We start from the raw sequence: 18,268 nt of genomic DNA, 5'->3' as shown, positions 1-18,268 counted from the left end.
AGTTTCTAATAACAATAAGGTAAGTATTTCACTCCTGAGCTCTATTACTGATGGCTGCAAAAGATGAAGTAACAAAAATCCTGTGTTTAATAAAATTTTGGATGATTTGGTCCCTAATTCTTCAACCTAAACTTGGACCACCTTTCTCCTTTATGATCTAACTATATAAGCCACCTTTCAATTCCTTAAATTCGCTATGTTCTTTCTCACTTTCGATTTTTGTGATGTTGTTCCTTTAGTCTAGAATCATTTTCTGCCTCACCACCCCCTTTTTCACCTAGCTAATTTGTTTATATCCGAGCAAAAATATCACTTTGTTCTAGAAACTTTCCCTAATGGCCTCTTTCCCCAAATCAGGTTAAGTCCTACTGCAATAAATTTTAATTATACCCTCTAATTTTCCTTACAAGAACTCATAACTATTTTTCAGCTCCCCCTACCTAGGCTTAGTCTAAGCATCATGAAGGCAGGGCTTTGTTCACAATTATGTCCTCAGAACTTAGCAGGTCCTCCAATTTTTGCTGAATGAATAAGTATCTTGTTTGCTATGTAATGTCATATAGTGTTCTTAGTGAAGCAGGGTGGGAGTCAATTTAGAGTACAAAAACAAAAATTGGATTTTAGTTATGGCTTTGTTGTTTATAAATTATGTTTGCCTTAGCAAAGGTACTTCAGTTCAGAGACCTCAGTCTCATCATTTTGAAAGCAAAGTTACAACTGTCACATTCCAGAGTTCATAGGGCTATTATTAACAAAATCAAATAAGAAAATATTTAATAAAAATCCCCTGAAATTGAAAAGCATCATGTATTTTTATTTTAATTGCCATATTTTCCCAAAAAGAACGAACAGTCTTAATCCCATTTCCCATAATGCTTGTTATATACAAGTTATTTAACAAGTTACAAGTTATTTATTATTCAGCAAATATTTACTGATTTCAGAAAGATCAGTATTATTAAACTTAGCATATACCTACACAGACTAAAGATCTTAAGTTTATTAAATTTCTGCTAAATCATGAAAACAAAAATGTATCTACACTTACTTACCTCTAGCTGCTTTTACATTAAATCTTAATCTTCTCAATGCTTCCTCTGTGTCAAAATTGCACTTAACCAATTCATATAATGCCTAGAAAAATAAAAGCCTTCACTATGTGACCCAGACTATGAAAAGTTCAAGGCTACAATTTCTTAAAAAAGTAAAAGCTCTTCCTGAATCCAGTATTTCTTTTCATCATTTCTGGAAGAAAAATAATTCTAGGTATGCAACTGAGCACTAAAGAAAAACAAATTCAATCTTGATAATTGACGCTTCTAATTATTTAGAAAGCAGGATAAGCAAATACTCTAACTTGGCAGCTACAGTACCTCAGAAATTTAAAAATGAAAACTGTTCTATAAAAATCACAAAACCTGTCTTTTTGGCTTTTTTGCAGTTCCTATTCTAATTCTAAAAAAAAAGATAATGCTGTTATTGGGTTCATGGTAGGCACTGGTCTACTATATCCCTGATAACTTCATTCCAAATATGTACTCCCAACACTGATGATATTTATACATTCTTAGGGATATCCAAAGGAACTTCAAAAATCCTAATAAAACGTTTATGCAGGCAAAATGAGATACCAGATTTTTGTTTATTTTAGCTGAAATCATACTCATGAAGCGAGTATGTACACTAGCTATTTCAGATTCCCTGTAGATGACAGTATAGGAATTTTGGTGTCCAGAACAGTAACAATGAATGTGACAGCACTTACATCTATAAATGTAAATCTATAAAACATATTAAAATATATGTGGTTAATTTATTTTGGGAAAACCTTTTGGTATTTTTTTAAATTGAACTTTAGTTAAAAAAAAAAAAAAAAAAAGAGGCTGAATTATATTAGCTCCAGGTATTACCATATGGTGACTGGACAACTGTACACAGTATGCTATGCTCACCAGAGGGGTCACCATACAAGGTGACCTTATCACAATACCACTGAATATATTCCCTATGCTATACCTTTCCTCCCCATGACTTATTCATTCCATAATCAAACAGTTACTTCTTACTCATGTACCTGTTCATTGTCTTTTATGTGAGATCCTTCAGGAATTGCTTCTACACCTTTCTCATCACCTGTTCTTCTAGATGCATCCTTAAGAAATACAATCACTTTATCTTCTGGTAAGTACTCAGGGTCCCACAGGAGCTGATCATCATTTTCATATACTAAATTAGTAAAACATAATGTTAAAAAAATGCCAAAAATTGTTCAAGTTTGTGTTAAAACACTATCACTGACCAAATAACTAACACTTAAGAGCCAAAATATTGATTACTGAGAGGTAAAACATGGTCCTAGTATTTGCCTAACTTTGTTCTTGGGCCATATTTATAGCCTAAATGATTTAAGCAATCTAAACAGAGAGATGCCATTTGATAGCTCTTCACCGGAAAGCTAAGAGGACAGCTTGAGTTTACCAAGTCTAGGTCTCTTAGTTTGAAAAGCACCACCACCACTTACTATCTGTATGACCTTGGGCAAGTTACTTGCTGCTCTCTGCCTCATCTGCAAAAACAACACTATCACACAGGGTTGTAAAGATTTAAAGCACTTTAAAACAATTCTGGCACATATTAAGGTTCAATGGGTGTTAGCTATGATTACTATTTTTTGAAATAGGAGGTCTAAAGGAATGTGCACCAAAAGTCAACATGGTTTATCTCTTGATGGTAAGATTTGGGATCATTTTTCTTACTTTTATATATTTTTTCTATGAAGCTTAAAATGTATTATAATGAACATAATTCATTTTCATAAAACGAGTCTTTCCTTTTAAAAAAAAGCATTTAGCTTTTATCAGAATTTCCATTAGAATAAGATTAAAGCCTAAATGCTATCACAATTTTAAAAGTGAAAGGAAAGAAGGAAGACCTAAGATGAGAGCAATTCAAAAAGACAGGAAGATGGAAATACAGAGTTAAGGAATAGTCACACGATAGAAAGAAATACCAGAAAAGTGGCACCATCGCAGCTAGGGGAAGAAAAGGTTTCCAGGAGTTAAATGCTGTTAAATGGCCAGTATGAAAAATGAAACAGGTATGCTGGATTTACTAACAAAGGAGGTAAATGTTTCAAGAGCTGTTTTTGTAAAAAGATGGAAGCCCAGGCCACACTGGAGATAACCGAACAGTAAATGGAAGGGGAAGAAGGAAAGCAAGCAGAGAACTCTTGAAAAGTTCAGTTGTAAGGAAAGAGATGGGGTAGCAGCCAGAGAGGAAGTATAGAGTTGAAGAAACTTTCTGGTTTTGTTGGTTTTTAAACATAGGAGACAATAATTTGAATGCCAACAAGAAGGAGCCAGCTAAAGAAAAACTGAATTTAAGAGACAGAGGATAACTGAAAGTGTCAAAGTTCCTTGTGTTATAAAAAAGGAATTAACAGCCATTAAGCATGTTCTATGTACCAGGCACTATGTTAGGTTTTTTCATATAAAATTACCTTGTTTCAGACTCCACCCCAACTATATACCCACACTTTAAAATATCCTTCTACCTTTCTGTTCCCTGAAACAGATACTCTTCCTTAAAACACAAGGACAATCTCAAGAAAATTTTCCTTAGTAAACCTCATTCCTTTTCTAACCTGCTGGTACAATCCTAGTCAAACTCTAAATTGTAAAAATACAATTATTTTAAATTAATTAATACTATTGATTTTTGTTCTCTGCTTAGCCTCTGTTCACTGAAGCAGGTAGACTATACCTTTTATGTTCTTGAGACTGATGGGTGAAAGTCTTACAAGGAAAACCTAAGAAACACGGAAGGTGGGTCCCTAAGTCCTCAGTGTTCTCCCACGTAAATATCCCTATATTGGGCTTATAAAACAAGCCTAAGTGACCTGGAAGATATTTCTGGAATCATTCTCTAAGTTTCAGATTGCCACAGGATACAGATACCCTAGTTAAGCTGAATACACAAACATCAGCAGATGGCACCAAATGATAAGCCAGACCTTGACACTGAGAATACACCTAATTTTATACAATTACAACACACTGAAAAGTAATCACGGATGAGAACAATTAGCATTTCCATAGAGAATAAACCACTGCCTTTACTGCTTTCAGAAAGAGACCAAATTATTTTCCACTTAAGTTTCACTCTAACAAAATAGGACTTTTGACTGTGCTCTAAATAAAACAGGCAACACAAGTGATATTTTATTAAGTGTCTATTGTAGAACTAAATGCCAAGAAATCAGAATATCAGAAAAATACCACTATGGTAAAACACACTAAAATACAAAGGAGAAATAACATCTATAAATATATGAAGAGAAAAACTCCATAAAAGCAACAAAAAGATACAAATACCCTTTATCATAATTACATAAAATGATATGAACATGCTGGATTTCAAAAGATCACAATCACTGAAATGTAATAGCATCCTCTGAAACTATTGCTTTCTGAATGAATTACAAAGCATAAACACTGAATCTTTAAAAAGGAAAAACAAATATATGATGGCAGATATAATTCACATGTGATTGCAAGTAAGTGGGAGTTTAGGAAACAAGAGCACACAAGTTTATTTAGGGAAGTGCTTATTATGGCACTTTTAAGTAAGAAGCTTAACAAACAAACAAAATGGGTTGTCAAAATAATTCAACAAAGTTCACTGGGTGCGTGTGGTGGTGGTGGTGGTGGGGAACTAATGTAGAAAGCTGAGAAACCACCACAAAAAAACCACAAACTTCTGCAGTCTGGGAAATTAATTCCCAATGAATAAGTTTATATTAACTTCCAGTTTTAGTTAAAAAAAAAAAAAGTGTTATTTTATTTTTAATGCCTAAGTAAAAACTCAACCTAATCAATATGAGGATGAAAATGCCAATCTATAATCAGCTATGGTATAATAATGAGGTTTACAATAAAAATGATCTTAAAAGGTCACATTATGATTATTGACCTATATTTTAAGTTGTCCAGCTGAGGTTTTCCTATGTATAAGCTAAATGAACTGCCTTTTTAACATTATCAGCATCAACTAAGAAAAACACGTGTTTCAGTAACTTAAGAATTTGTCAAATGTTCATTAGAAGTGACGATTTACATGGTCCTTTGCTATTCACTGCTTCCTAATTCCCAGCCATCATTTCCTTACTCTAAAACTCCATCAAGAAAGCATGAGAATTCAGCCAGAAAATACCTTAGCTCCTTTATCCTCTTGACCTTTATCCCTCTAGGTAGTCCAATTAATTCTCAATCAATCTAGTCCAGAGTTCTCAACCTCAGCAGTACTGACACTTTGGGCAGATAGTTCTTAGTTGGGGAGTGGGCGTAGCAGCCCTCTCTGGGTTCTAAGATGTTTATCAGCATTCAATTCAGTCTCATCACAAAAGCTGCAGTGTTCAGTTCAGTACACGGAACAAAACACACACAGAACTGCAAAATCGTGCTTTTCATCTACTCAACACTTCTTTGGGAATTAAATCCTTTCCATCTGGTCTGAGTGGGGCAGACATCACACCCTGGATCCCCAAGAACAGATAAATGAGCCAAGGCAAGCCAGAATACTCACTCTTCTCTCTGGTCACAGTAATTACTTGGCTCAGTATGACTCAAACTAAGTCAACAGAGGTTCTCTCTAGGACTTTTGCGGGAACAAAGGTGGATGCGGAAGTTCTCATTTTGTGGGTTCTCTAGCTACAAGGACAGTGTAAAGTGTAAGCCAGGAGCTCCCAGGAGCCATCTTAGCTTGTCTGGCAATAAATGAAAGAGAACAAGGGGAGGGACAGCTGATATAATAACCCTGAAATCCAGTTATATTTGAAGCCACACAGTTAAGCAATAGGTATTCTTTTTTTGCTGAAGATTCTTTTTTTGCTGAAGCTAACTGAATTGCACTTTTGCCACTTGTAAGTAAAACAGCATAAACCAGTGCTTTCTGAAAATCTGAATAATAATAATTATACTTAAATAATGGGTAAGATTAATTATCCACTGAACATTAAGGTCACTCACTGAGCACTTACTATGTGCCAGACATGATGCTGTTAAAGTGACACATAAAAACATCACATGTAAATCCTCATAACAGGCTCTGTAAATAAATGCTCTTTTATAGCTGCTTTATAGATGAGGAGAAAAAGCAGCTAAGTAAACATGTTCAAGGCCCAATGCCTATGTACTTATCAAAGTTTAATGCCTCCATATCAGTTCTGTTAACATTATTCTGCACCTACCTAGTAACTCAGCCACCAAATGTTTACTATCTATGTAACAGAATCATACTAGGTATTAAGGATATAAAAATGAATAAAGAAATGGTTATAATACACTGTGCTGAGTTTAAGCACTAACTTACATAAATTTAGGAAATTGTGTAGTTGAGACTGTGTAATAAAGGTTCAAAGGAAAAGGACTCAAACACAATTGTAACAAATCTTATTTATAGCATTGTTTGAAACAGAAGTGATAACTGATGAGGAATATATAAGCTGCATGCAGTCTAGTAAAAAAAAAGAAATCAGGAATCAGAGGGAAAAAAAATCTATCAATGTCTTTCCAGGATACTCAGTAATAGGGCTTCCTTGTATCAGTGAAAAAATTCCAGTCCGTTTGTGTCAAGTAATTCCTACAGTGAAGGTATAAAGTATATTAGTTTTATGGCATTTTTATCAAAATCACTCAAATCAAATACTCTCCTTTTTGAATGTATGTTCACCAAACCAATGAAACAAATTCTATCCTCTAAGGGAAAGAATGCACTAATCATTAATATCCCTTTAACAGTTGTTTTCCAATGGTGTAGTTTACCTAAGTTTCACATGCGTTTGGTTTGTTTGCACAGGGTATCCTAAGTGGTGACAAACTCTGAGTATCATGACAAAAGTTTGAACTCCTAGAAATACAGAACTGAGGAAAGTCCGTCTACCACAGTGACCCCTGCCACGTAGTATCATCTGCTAAACCTAGTCTGATCCTCACACAATCTAAAATGTTTAAGTTCATATGGTAAGAAGCTTCACAAATCATACCTTTCCTGAAAAAAAAAAATGTATACCACTGCTTTCTAAAATTATAATAAAACTGAAAGCATTAAACCAAAATTTAAAACACTGAAAATTAGAGATCTGGATCATTTACTGTGACATCTGACAATACAAACATGTTAAAATAAAACAAAACATATTGAGATAAGTAAAACTACCTTTAGCTCTAACACTAACCTGCCACATATAAAACCAAGATACTTTCCTACCCACCTACAAAATACAAAATTTTCTAAGATAGACACTGTTATTTTTCATAGTCAAAACTTTAAAAAAATTTCATAAATTAGAACTAATGGCTAACTTTCAGTTCTTTAGTTGGAGAAAGAACTCCATGGTGAACATGTACTAATCATTATATAGCATATAAGGAAAGCATAGTATTTAAAATTCAATGACAAAAATAAATACAAATGCCAATGGTTCACTTACTTTTGCACACAATTACAATATACTGATAAAACATATGCAGAAAATTTCACTATGTAACAAAATCACTCCATATCGGTACCTTTAATGTTCCTGTATGTTGCAGGAATTAACTTGAAAGCACAAGTTATTACTGGTGTGTTAAAACATTTTTTTATCACTAGAATTTACCGGCCTGTGCTGTTCCTTTACTGCCTCTATTTACTACTTCCCTGAAGTAGTACTTCAGAAGTACTTAAGTACTTAAGAAGTACTTAATACATAAAGGAAGTTTTGGGAGAGAATATTAAAAAGGAAACAAAAGAATTCTACAACTTTGAAAGGCTCTGCCTATGTAAACTGAAATGTGAAGAAAACAACTGAAATAAAAGAAATGAAGAAAAGACTTCTAGCACTGAATGATCTCATACTACACTGAACTTCTTAAACACGCCCACACAACATTCTTTCTGGAACTCACCCTAAGCAAATAATTGAAACGGACCTTAAATATTTTATGCTGCTGGAAGTTGAAGTATTTATGACTTACCTTACAATTTTTAGATAAAATGATGGAAAAATTATGTACAAGTATAGAACTTGTTTCCCAAATTATTTTACAAATAAACAAATAACAAAGTACTCAATTTTAGTAAAAGTTTCAATAAAGTGAGCTTTTTATATCATTGTTTACTTGAGTTTTTTTTAAAACCTAACAACTTCCCTTGACATAAAATAACTTAAATTTAAATTATACAGGTTATAAAAGGCTATTATTTAAAATATGAAAAAAAAAAGAAATAAAAAGCTGAGATGTTTTAAGTCACTCAGTATTAAAAAGGCATTCATTTTTTCTTGTTAGATTTCTATGGAAAAACTGGAAAAAACAGTAAACATTTCTTCTTATAGAAATAATGAAGAGTCCTCTTTCATAAATCAATAGGGTAACAAATTGTCATGATCTTACTCCATTATAAAGTAACAGTTCATCACTTCAAAAGCATGAATATAAGCTGTATAACTTTATTAATAACCCACCTTTTTCATTTTCTTTGTATCTACAAATGCCAACTGGAATCTCTGCTTGAAACATGGAGCCCACCATAATCTCCTATTTAAAAATAACATGACACATTAGTTAAGATCTAGTAACACAGATTTTATATCCATTTTCTAGCTTTACCATCTTCCTGGGTTTGTTCATGGTTTCTCTGTCATAAAAGACACAACCAGTTAACTACCTCAGAGGAGTATTATGAGGATGAATGAGTTAATAATAGGTAAGAGCTTGGATATGATTGGATGAAAACATTAGTAATAATGGGGTATAATGCAATATACACAATGAATACAAACTTTACTTCAAAATACGGAGAAAAAGAAGTAAAAATGAATTCTTATAATTCAATTAAGATAACTGCAAACACCCTGAAAAACAGAAAATCCAATTCAGGTCCTTTAAGATACTTACAATCTCAACTATGGACCATGAGTCAGCATCATCGGGTCACCTGGGAAACGGTTAGAAATATAAATGCTCAGGTTCTACCTGAGACCTGAACCAGAAACTCCAGGGATGGGACTCAGCAAATAGTGTTTCAATAAGCTGTCGGGTGATTCCAACACACACTTCAGTCTGAGAACCACGGATTTAAGGTAAAGAAAGTAACAAAAAGGGTTTGTATAAAGCTCAGTAGAGGGGAAATGGATGGAACTCCAAACCAAATGGATAAGCAGGTTAGTGCCTGACTTTCACAAAACAATACAAAATGAAAAAAGTAACGTCCCCAAAACATAATTAAATGTTATTTTAGGAAATGTGGTCATCAAATCCATATAGTTAAATCACAAATCAGAGGAAACTTGCTGTTCAGAATCTGAATCACAAATCAGAGGAAACTAGCTGTTATGAGATCACCACTGATGAGATACCACAAAACAGATGGACCAAGATTACACAGACCCTCCCTTATCTGGTGGCTAAATGTTAGGAAAAAATTTATTACATTTTCAAAATAAAGATGTAGGCAGGAAAGGTAGAAGTTTAATGTAACAGTTTAACAGTTTAAATAACAGTTGAGGGGTGCCTGGGTGGTGCAGTCAGTTAAGCATCCAACTCTTGGTTTCAGCTCCGGTTGTGATCTTGCGGTTGTGAGATGGAGCCCTGTGTTGGGCTCTGCCCAGAGTCTCCCCCCACCCATGTGCTCTCTCTAAAATTGATTAATTAATTAAAAAAATAAGTAACAGTTTAAGTAATTCTTACCATTTGAAAAGTTCCTTTCTCCTATTTTTGCCAACCTACTGATACTAAGATCTCATTTTATCTGGTATAACTCCAAAGACATGCTCTGTGTAATTAATTTATTGCTACAACTATATAGGAAAACCAGTCCATTTTCTAAAAAAAGTATCACATACAAATTTTCTCTGCTCTTAAAGGAGAACTTTAACTTTTCCAGTATAAAAAAAAGAGCACCCTATCACCATTTCTTGTGCCTATTTTAACTTTACTCACCAATTCCTACCAGAGAATAGACAATTATGTTAGCAATCCTCTCTGTCTGAGGTACCTGTAAAAATATCGATGCCTGGATCCATTCCAGACCAGTTAAAATTAGAAATCTCTGGTTGAAAGCCCTGGTAATCAGTATTTAAAAGTTCTGTAACTGATTCTAACACGGAGGCAGGTTTGAGAACTTTTGGACTAGTATAAAAAAAAAACACTTCCTTTTTCCTACTGAGTTTAGGACACTTCTTTTTATCTGCTGATTTGTTCTGAAGGGAAGGGAAATAGGACTTAGGAGCATTATCTATCAAGTGTCATATGTATAATTTTCATTAAATCCTCACCAACTTCAACAAAGCTAAAATTTTTATTCTTGTATTATACCTGAGATGACATTTAAAGAAATTGTTCTTCAGGAATGCACTATTAATAAGTTCTGAGGCTATAAACTGGACTCAAATTTGATTTCAAGGCTGTTTCCTCTACCCTAGTTTCTAAAAAAATTCAGTATCTTAGAAGACACAGAAGATGAATCTGAATCTTGACAAATTTCACTACAACCAAATCATACTAAAACAAATAGTCTGGATTTACTGTGGCCTGTTTTATTACATAATTTTCCTGAGGAAGGGAATATTCCTCCATGTTCTTCCTACTCTGAGCTTTTGTTCTTTCATTAGAAATAAAATTTTAAAAAATAAAATTAAATTAAAATTTTCATTAAAAATAGTAATACTCAATATTACAATCAGTACTTACTCAAATATTCTATGGTATACTTTTATACAATTTTATACAATTTATTTGTATAATTGTATATTATGGCATACTTGTATACAATTTAAGTTGAAGAGAAAGTTTAAGAGAACACAGCTTAAGAGAAAAGATATATATAAACTTGAATATATGGTAGAAAGTAACAGTTTAAGATGACTTCTAAGGTTTATAGCTCTTCATAATTTCTGCATGGTATAGGAATCAGAAAAAAACTGTGGAGTAAAGAATGCTTGCCCAAATGGGCAAAAATAGTGGGTAACTCTGTGGTTCTTGTTTTTAGTCTTCAACCCCATCATTCATTCATCATTCATTCAAATTAATTAACACATAATGCACTGGGCTAACCTTCCCTTACCATTCTAACCCACACCTTCCTTTATCATTCTAACACACTGAGAGTTATCTTTTTTGTCTACACATATTTTTTTAAATTTAAATTCAATTAATTAACAAATGTATTATTGGTTTCAGAGGTAGAGGTCAGTGATTCATCAGTTGCATGTAACATGTTCATTATAACACGTGCCCTCCTTAATGTCCATCACCCAGTTATCCCATCCCCCCACCCCCAACCCTCCAGCAACCCTCAGTTTGTTTCCTATGTTTAAAAATCTTTTGATTTATCTCCCTCTCTGATTTTGTCTTGTTTTATTGTTTCCTCTCTTCCCCTATGCACCTCCATTTTGTTTCTTAAATTCCACATATGAGTGTGACCATATGGTACTTGTCATTCTCTGACTGACTTATTTCACCTAATATGGTAAGATGTCTCTCTCTTCTAAACATCTCTTTGGAAATCCAGAAATGGATCAATTCTGGCAGAAGCCCACAATCCTTGGGTAGCCCAGTCTGAGTTCATTTGAATACTTCACTATACCTAATAGAAACTCTATGATATATTCTTTTATTTTAATTAGCAAGGATGTCAGCTCCTTTTAAGATTTTATTTATCTGTTAGCGAGAGAGAGGTGGAGAGCACAAGCAGGGGGAGCGGCAGGTAGAGGGAGAAGCTGGCTCCCTGCTGAGCAAGAAGCCCAATTTGGAACTTGATCCCAGGACCCTGGGATCGTGACCAGAGCGGAAGACTGACAATTGACTGAGCCACCCAGGCGTCCCCCAAAACCAAAAAACTTTAAACCACCACCACCACCACCAAAAAGCTACAGCAAAGGCTCAAAACTATTAATGAATTAACTAATTAAACAATCATGACATAAAAAGTGCAGAAAGGCCACTTGATTTGATGATTAGAGCTATTCTGCTTCCAAAAAAAAGACTGTTTACGCACTAAAGAGCAAAAACAAAACAAAACAAAACACTCAATGGAGGTTTTAAGAGCAAAATTGAGCGAGCTATCTCAGTAAGAATGACATAATTTTTTCTATAAAAATGATCTGGTCTAATAAATTCTACCTGACATTTGACACATTTTCCTAGTAAGTTCAACTGTTTTGCAACAGCTTAAAATTAATTCTTTTACTTACCTGTATAATTTGTACAGTTATACAATTTTGTAATTAAAAACTTGTCAATATGTAATCTTCAGATTCATTTTAGAAATTACATTATGCATAGTTATCGAGAAGCTCAAATCTGTCTCTTCACCCAATATGTTTTGAGTTGTAAATACGGATATTAATATGGGATGGAAAAACTTACAATCTAAATTATTAAACAAAATCTACTTAACAGAATCAAAGCCTCAACTGCTTTCCCAAATATATAAAAAAAATTTACTTGTGATACTTTTTAGAGTGCAATGAAAATCTAAATCAGCACTAGTTCAAAGTTTCACTTTCTGTTGGTGGTTTGAGACTGACTTGCTCAAAAAAGTCAAATTCTTTCTAAACCATTATATTATTTTATTTAAAAATAAGTACTTTTCTTACCTCAATGTATTAAGGGGAAAATCTGAATATCTACCAAACATTTAAATGTCACAAAAGGGCTTACCTCAACTTTATCAATATATAGCTAGGAAAATATTAATCATACTGGCTTTTTAATATTAATTTACCTAAACTTTGGGAAACTATGGCTCTAACTACCTTTTTCCAGTCTTCTGATGGAATATAATCTTCATCTTCTTCAGATTCTTCTTCTACTTCGCTATCTACAACAATAAATAAGACAATATACAAAATGTTTATCCTGTCCACATCTGTATATCTGTATATTATTTTTACATCTACCATTAAACATTTAAGAAGCCCTAAAAGTATTTGCACAATAGGACCAAGATATTTCTGATCAAAAAATACTCTCTCAGTTTAAAACAACGCAAAACAAAAAACCCATAAACTTTCTGCGACAATTCTAATCTTAGAAAACTATATTCTCAGTAAATGATTACTTCCAAAAATTTAAGAAAAAAATTGAATTAGCAGATCAAAATAATCTGTTCCCAAACCTAATTCTTTCTTCCCTAATAAAAGGAGGATTTGGACAAAACAAAAATTGGTTTCCAATCAGTGCTCCTTGAGACACTGAGAACTCTGTAGCAACACTTTGGAGAGAATGTGAAGGGAAGGCTACGTATGAAAACTTCCATCCTCCCCAACCCAACCTCTGATTTATTCAGAGCAGGCAAAGAGCCACTTGTTTATACTCTAGAGTAAAAATGTTTTTACGTAAAGGGGTAGGAAATCTGAAAACAATTAAACTGTCAGCATCTTCTCAAGTATAAAATGGTATACAAAGTTCAAAATGGTAACACTACATATAAAAATTAAATCTTTCTATGGAAAAGCTAAGACAGCTTCCATGCATACATCCCAACTAAAATACCGGATCAGAAGTATGAAATAAATACCATTTTAAGATTCAGTCACTTAAAGAGGCGCCTGGGTGGCTCAGTCGGTTAAAACCTAAGACCTTTGGCTCAGGTCATGATCTCAGGGTCCTGGGATAGAGCACGGTATCAGGCTTCCCCGTGCTCACCAGGGTGTCTGCTTCTCCCTTTCCTGCCCCACCCTACTCATGCTTTCTCTAATAATAAAATCTTTAAAAAAAAAAAAAAGATGCAGTCACTTAGCATCCCACTTTTAAACAAACTTTGGTAATTTACCTAAGAAGAAAAAGGAAAAATACCAGGCTTTCTCAAAACTTAGTATTAACATAGTAATTTCAGTAACCAATCTCTCCTTACACTGATAGATTTTTCAACTGGACCATATCTTTGACCAAAACTCACAATGAAGTACCATTAGCAGTACTACATTCACTTTTAAAGTAAATATGTATCAGAAATCATTCACATGAAGCAAGAGCCATGTTCATCAGTTACAACACTGCTCCACTTCATGAGAGGTTATTGTTCTTCAAATGTTTTTTTCTTTTAAACCACAGAAATTCAGACCTCAAGTTTAAACCAGTAACACTAATGGTTGCCTTTTTCTTATCAAAGAGCAGTCATCCAGAATAATGATTCCTGCTTAGAATGAAACAACATGGAGCAGATAAAGCATGCAAATATTCAAGATACATACATTAAATGTTGTTTCAACTACTGCACATCTCTGACTAGATCACAACTGTAGTAAATTTAGCAGCATTCTTTCTGTGTATGACATACTCTCACCTCAAGAGGAAAGCAGTTCTTGAGAACTGGGAGCCACTGATTAGAGAAAGCAATGCTTATGAAATAGCTAAAAAAGGCTAAGAGGCAAAGAAAGTAGAAAATGAAAACTAAGGAAATGACTAGGAAAAATAATGACAATTATGAGACAAATTAAATCTAAGGAAGTGTTGGGGGTTAAAAAAAAAAAAAAAAAACACATTTTTTCCCACAGGAGCCTGCCAGTGGGGAACAAATTGATGGACGGTTTAGTGGACATGGATTTTATTTAAGTAATCTCCACCCAACATGGGGCTTGAACTCACAACCCTGAGTTCAAGAGTCATGCTCTTTACCGACAGCCAACCAGGTGGCCCTGGAATGTCATCCTTAAGAGACATACGCATAGGCTTAGATATCATCAGACAGCTTTAAAAAACTCAGATCAATTTTATGGAGCCAATAAAACCCTTTGGAAATGCTTACAGAGCTCCCCACAGCCTTACCAGACCCTGCTAACAAACACTAGCTGCATCTGCAGAAGTCTGGACTCAAGGACAACTGATACGGTTGCAGCCTATGTACAAGCAAGGCCCTAGATTCCTTACCTGAGAGAATGAGCCTAAGACCCTATCCAGGTTATACCAGCTCTCAAAGCATACCTATAGCCTCTTCTTGTCTTAAGATAACCTCCTGATATTGGGGACTCAATTTTGCCTCATTCTGATGTCAAATCTCCACCCCAAAGTAAACATGGGAATATATGGTTAAGAAAAAAAGAAAGAAAGAAATAGAAAAGACTAAGAAGAAAAAAAGAACATATTCAAAATCAAGTAGTAAAGTGACACAACAATCTCTGCAATCTACTCAGGGACAATGGGGCTCTAGCACTGCTAAGTGAATAACCTAGAACAAAACCCATTTACTGTTTAGCCAGATTTCAGAGTAAATGAATTCAAACAGGTGAGTGAAAAACAACTGGCATTTTACATCATACATTAAATAGTAAAAATTATCCAAACAACTGCAACCAATGATTCTTACTTGTATCGAAATATTTACATCGACGTGGGCGGATTATTTCTTGGGCATCTTGAGAAGCAACAGATTGTGATGGATCATCATTGGAAGACTGAGTTTCATCCTCTTGACCTGATGAGTCCTTTATATTCTCTTCCTGTGAATAATAAATTAAATTTAAGATGTAAGGAAGGGCGCCTGGGTGGCTCAGTGGGTTAAGCTGCTGCCTTCGGCTCAGGTCATGATCTCAGAGTCCTGGGATCGAGTCCCACATCGGGCTCTCTGCTCAGTGGAGAGCCTGCTTCCCTCTCTCTCTCTCTGCCTGCCTCTCCATCTACTTGTGATTTCTCTCTGTCAAATAAATAAATAAAATCTTTAAAAAAAAAAATAAGATGTAAGGAAAATTACTGCAGATGAAAGATTATAGAGTATTCCAAATACAACTAGAAGACTAAAAAAAAAACACTAAATGCAGGATAGTATTCTGGATTGGAACCTGGAACAGAAAAAAGGACATGAGTAGAAAAACTGGCGAAATCTGAATTGTCTATAGTTTAATTAATAGTATAGCACCAGTATCAATTTGTATTTTTGATAAATACACCATGATTATATGAGATGTAAACTGGGAAAGTTGGCTGAAGAGTACATAGGAACTCTATGTTATTTTTGAACCTCTCAAGAAATCTAAATTATTTCAAAACAAAGTAAGAAAATTGAATATAGAACTACCAATTAGCCTTTTAAAACAACAGTGGTTTTTTTTTTTTTACGTTGGTACAAATTTGTTTAGAAGAAGCACTGAAAAGAAATCTGGAATGACACAGATGAAACTATTGCTTTTCAGGGTAGATTATAGGGGACTTCCAACATTAATAAATTACTACTTAAACAAGAATAAAGACTACGATCTTAATAAATGCATATAACCTTACCTTATTTTCCCCACTACAGCCACTATTATCATCATTATCAGCATCTTCATCATCTTCACCTTCTTCTTCCTCTTCTTCTTCCTCCTCATCTTCTTCAGGTAGTCGAATAGTACTATCATAACCATAAAGACTGAGAAGTTCATGAATTGGCATGTCTCCTTCCTAAAAAGACCAAATAAAAAGTTAATTTCTGAATAAGTGAATATTTCATATTCCTGTAATTCACAACTTCATTCCATAGAGAATACTCTTAGAACTGTATCAAGAATTTTCAAATCATAAAAGGTGAATGAAACAATTCTGAAACCCAGGAAAATCCTAGTCTTCCAAGAATTTCTAGAAGAGACTAAACCAATTCTCACTGCTAACAACAAAACCTTTAAGCATAATAAGGAAGTGACATTGTTTTAGAACTGTTCTGTGGAATCAATTCAGTGAATGTACACTGGCAGTTAACACTACGTATAGATGCTCACACTTTAAGAGCACCATACATAATTCGGGAGTGGGAAAAAACAATTAGAAAAGAGACTGGAAACTAAGTTAACAAACTCAGAAAAGGAGGTAAAATTCACAAACAATCCAAACACATTAAAAGAAAACAGTAATGGTACATACGATTAACACTGGAGTCTATTAGCCATACGTTCTTTTCTAGGGTTACCTAAAATTACATATAAAATCCTGTAATGCAATCTTTGCTATGTATTTTACAAAACTATTATATGACCTCCATCTCACAGATGAGGAAACTGAGGCTCTGAGATTAAGCAATCTCTCCCCAGATCATACAAGTTACAAGTAGCAGAGCCAGATTTCAAGTCTTATTCCAAAAGCCCATACTCATCAGTACATCCTACTGCTTCAGCCAGGGATCACCCTAACTCCATAAAAAATATACCCTCCGAGGATGAAATGAAGAAATATCCATATGTAATGAAATGAGTCAAGTTTTCTATAGAAGGTATTCACTCTAATTAGTAGTCAAGTGATGATAAAGTATCAGAGAAATCAGGGGAGCATTCTGACTCTAAAAAGAAAATTTAGTCCAAATCATCTGAATGTGCTACATACATTTATGTATGCCCTCTTTCCACAACCCTCTACGCCACCTCTCTCTGAGAAAAATTTAACATGCAGTTTAGAACATACAAAAAGGGCAATCACGAGACAAGACATGTTTTGTATTTCTCCAGCAGTCTTGTAGCATTATTCAGAGACAGAAGTAAGTCGCCCATGTGTTAAAAACATTGTTCTAGTACAGACGGATACATGAGATTGGATGATATAACTGACGACACTAAACACTTAGACCACAGAGTTAACTCCCATCACTCAAAATTCGAGTATAAGAAGCAAATGATACTTAAAATTTGCAAAAGTTTTCTTATAGAAAGAGGCAGGAAGAAAATGCTGTTTAACACTTGTATTTCACATTGTAAATGGATATTCTAGTTATAAATCAGTTTGTGAATCTGTTTCCAAAAGAGAAGTCAATTCTGAGAGCCCTGACTGATGACTTACAGCAGCCACAACCTGAAAGGTGGTAACTGTATCAGGTAAGGTACTACCATTCCAGATCAATGACTAGCTGACATATTTAACTGCTATCTCCTATTGTGTTTCTCAAAGTGCAATAACACAAACAGTGCTTGAGGTGTTCAAGAATCTAGTCCATGCAGATATCCGATCCATGTACCAAGGACCTGGTACAGGAGACAGAAATCTGGAATTAGAAAATCAGGATTTAAAAAACTAAAACAGAACTTTAAGATCACGAAAGTGGGATAAGAGAAAGAAAAAGAAAAGGCTGGCTGCATATACAATGATAACAAAGAGCCGCCATAAAGTGTCTTCTATGTGCCAGGCATTTGTGGCAAGTACTTTGATCCCACTATCTTAATCTCTCTCTTTTTTCAACAAAAGTAGAGTAAGAATATTATGCAATCTCAACAAATCTTTAAAAGTACCAGTGGGAGTATTTAGTACCTTTATTTATAAGTAAGAAA

General features: G+C 34.2%; 1 protein-coding gene across 14 annotated transcripts in view; it reads right to left on the bottom strand.

Moving 5' to 3' along the window:
• Positions 1-18,268, bottom strand: part of MIER1 (MIER1 transcriptional regulator) — a 58,798-nt gene that overhangs the window by 14,031 nt on the left and 26,499 nt on the right. For all 14 annotated transcript variants that reach the window (XR_006601781.1, XR_006601782.1, XM_045064702.1 and 11 more), the window contains 6 exons: positions 16,260-16,421; positions 15,349-15,481; positions 12,797-12,861; positions 8,504-8,576; positions 2,075-2,226; positions 1,053-1,134 (listed from right to left, as the gene is read on the bottom strand). Coding sequence is in view for 12 of the 14 variants with exons in the window: in XM_045064702.1 (XP_044920637.1) it covers positions 1,053-1,134; positions 2,075-2,226; positions 8,504-8,576; positions 12,797-12,861; positions 15,349-15,481; positions 16,260-16,421 (667 nt within the window). In the remaining 2 variants the exon portion in view is untranslated. The remainder of the gene's footprint in view (positions 1-1,052; positions 1,135-2,074; positions 2,227-8,503; positions 8,577-12,796; positions 12,862-15,348; positions 15,482-16,259; positions 16,422-18,268) is intronic.

The sequence above is a fragment of the Mustela putorius genome, unplaced genomic scaffold, assembly GCF_011764305.1.
Source record: "Mustela putorius furo isolate JIRA1106 unplaced genomic scaffold, ASM1176430v1.1 tig00003853_pilon_pilon_pilon, whole genome shotgun sequence".
NCBI lineage: Eukaryota > Metazoa > Chordata > Mammalia > Carnivora > Mustelidae > Mustela > Mustela putorius.
Note: the sequence above shows the minus strand (reverse complement) of the source record. Positions and strands in the feature narration are given on the sequence as shown.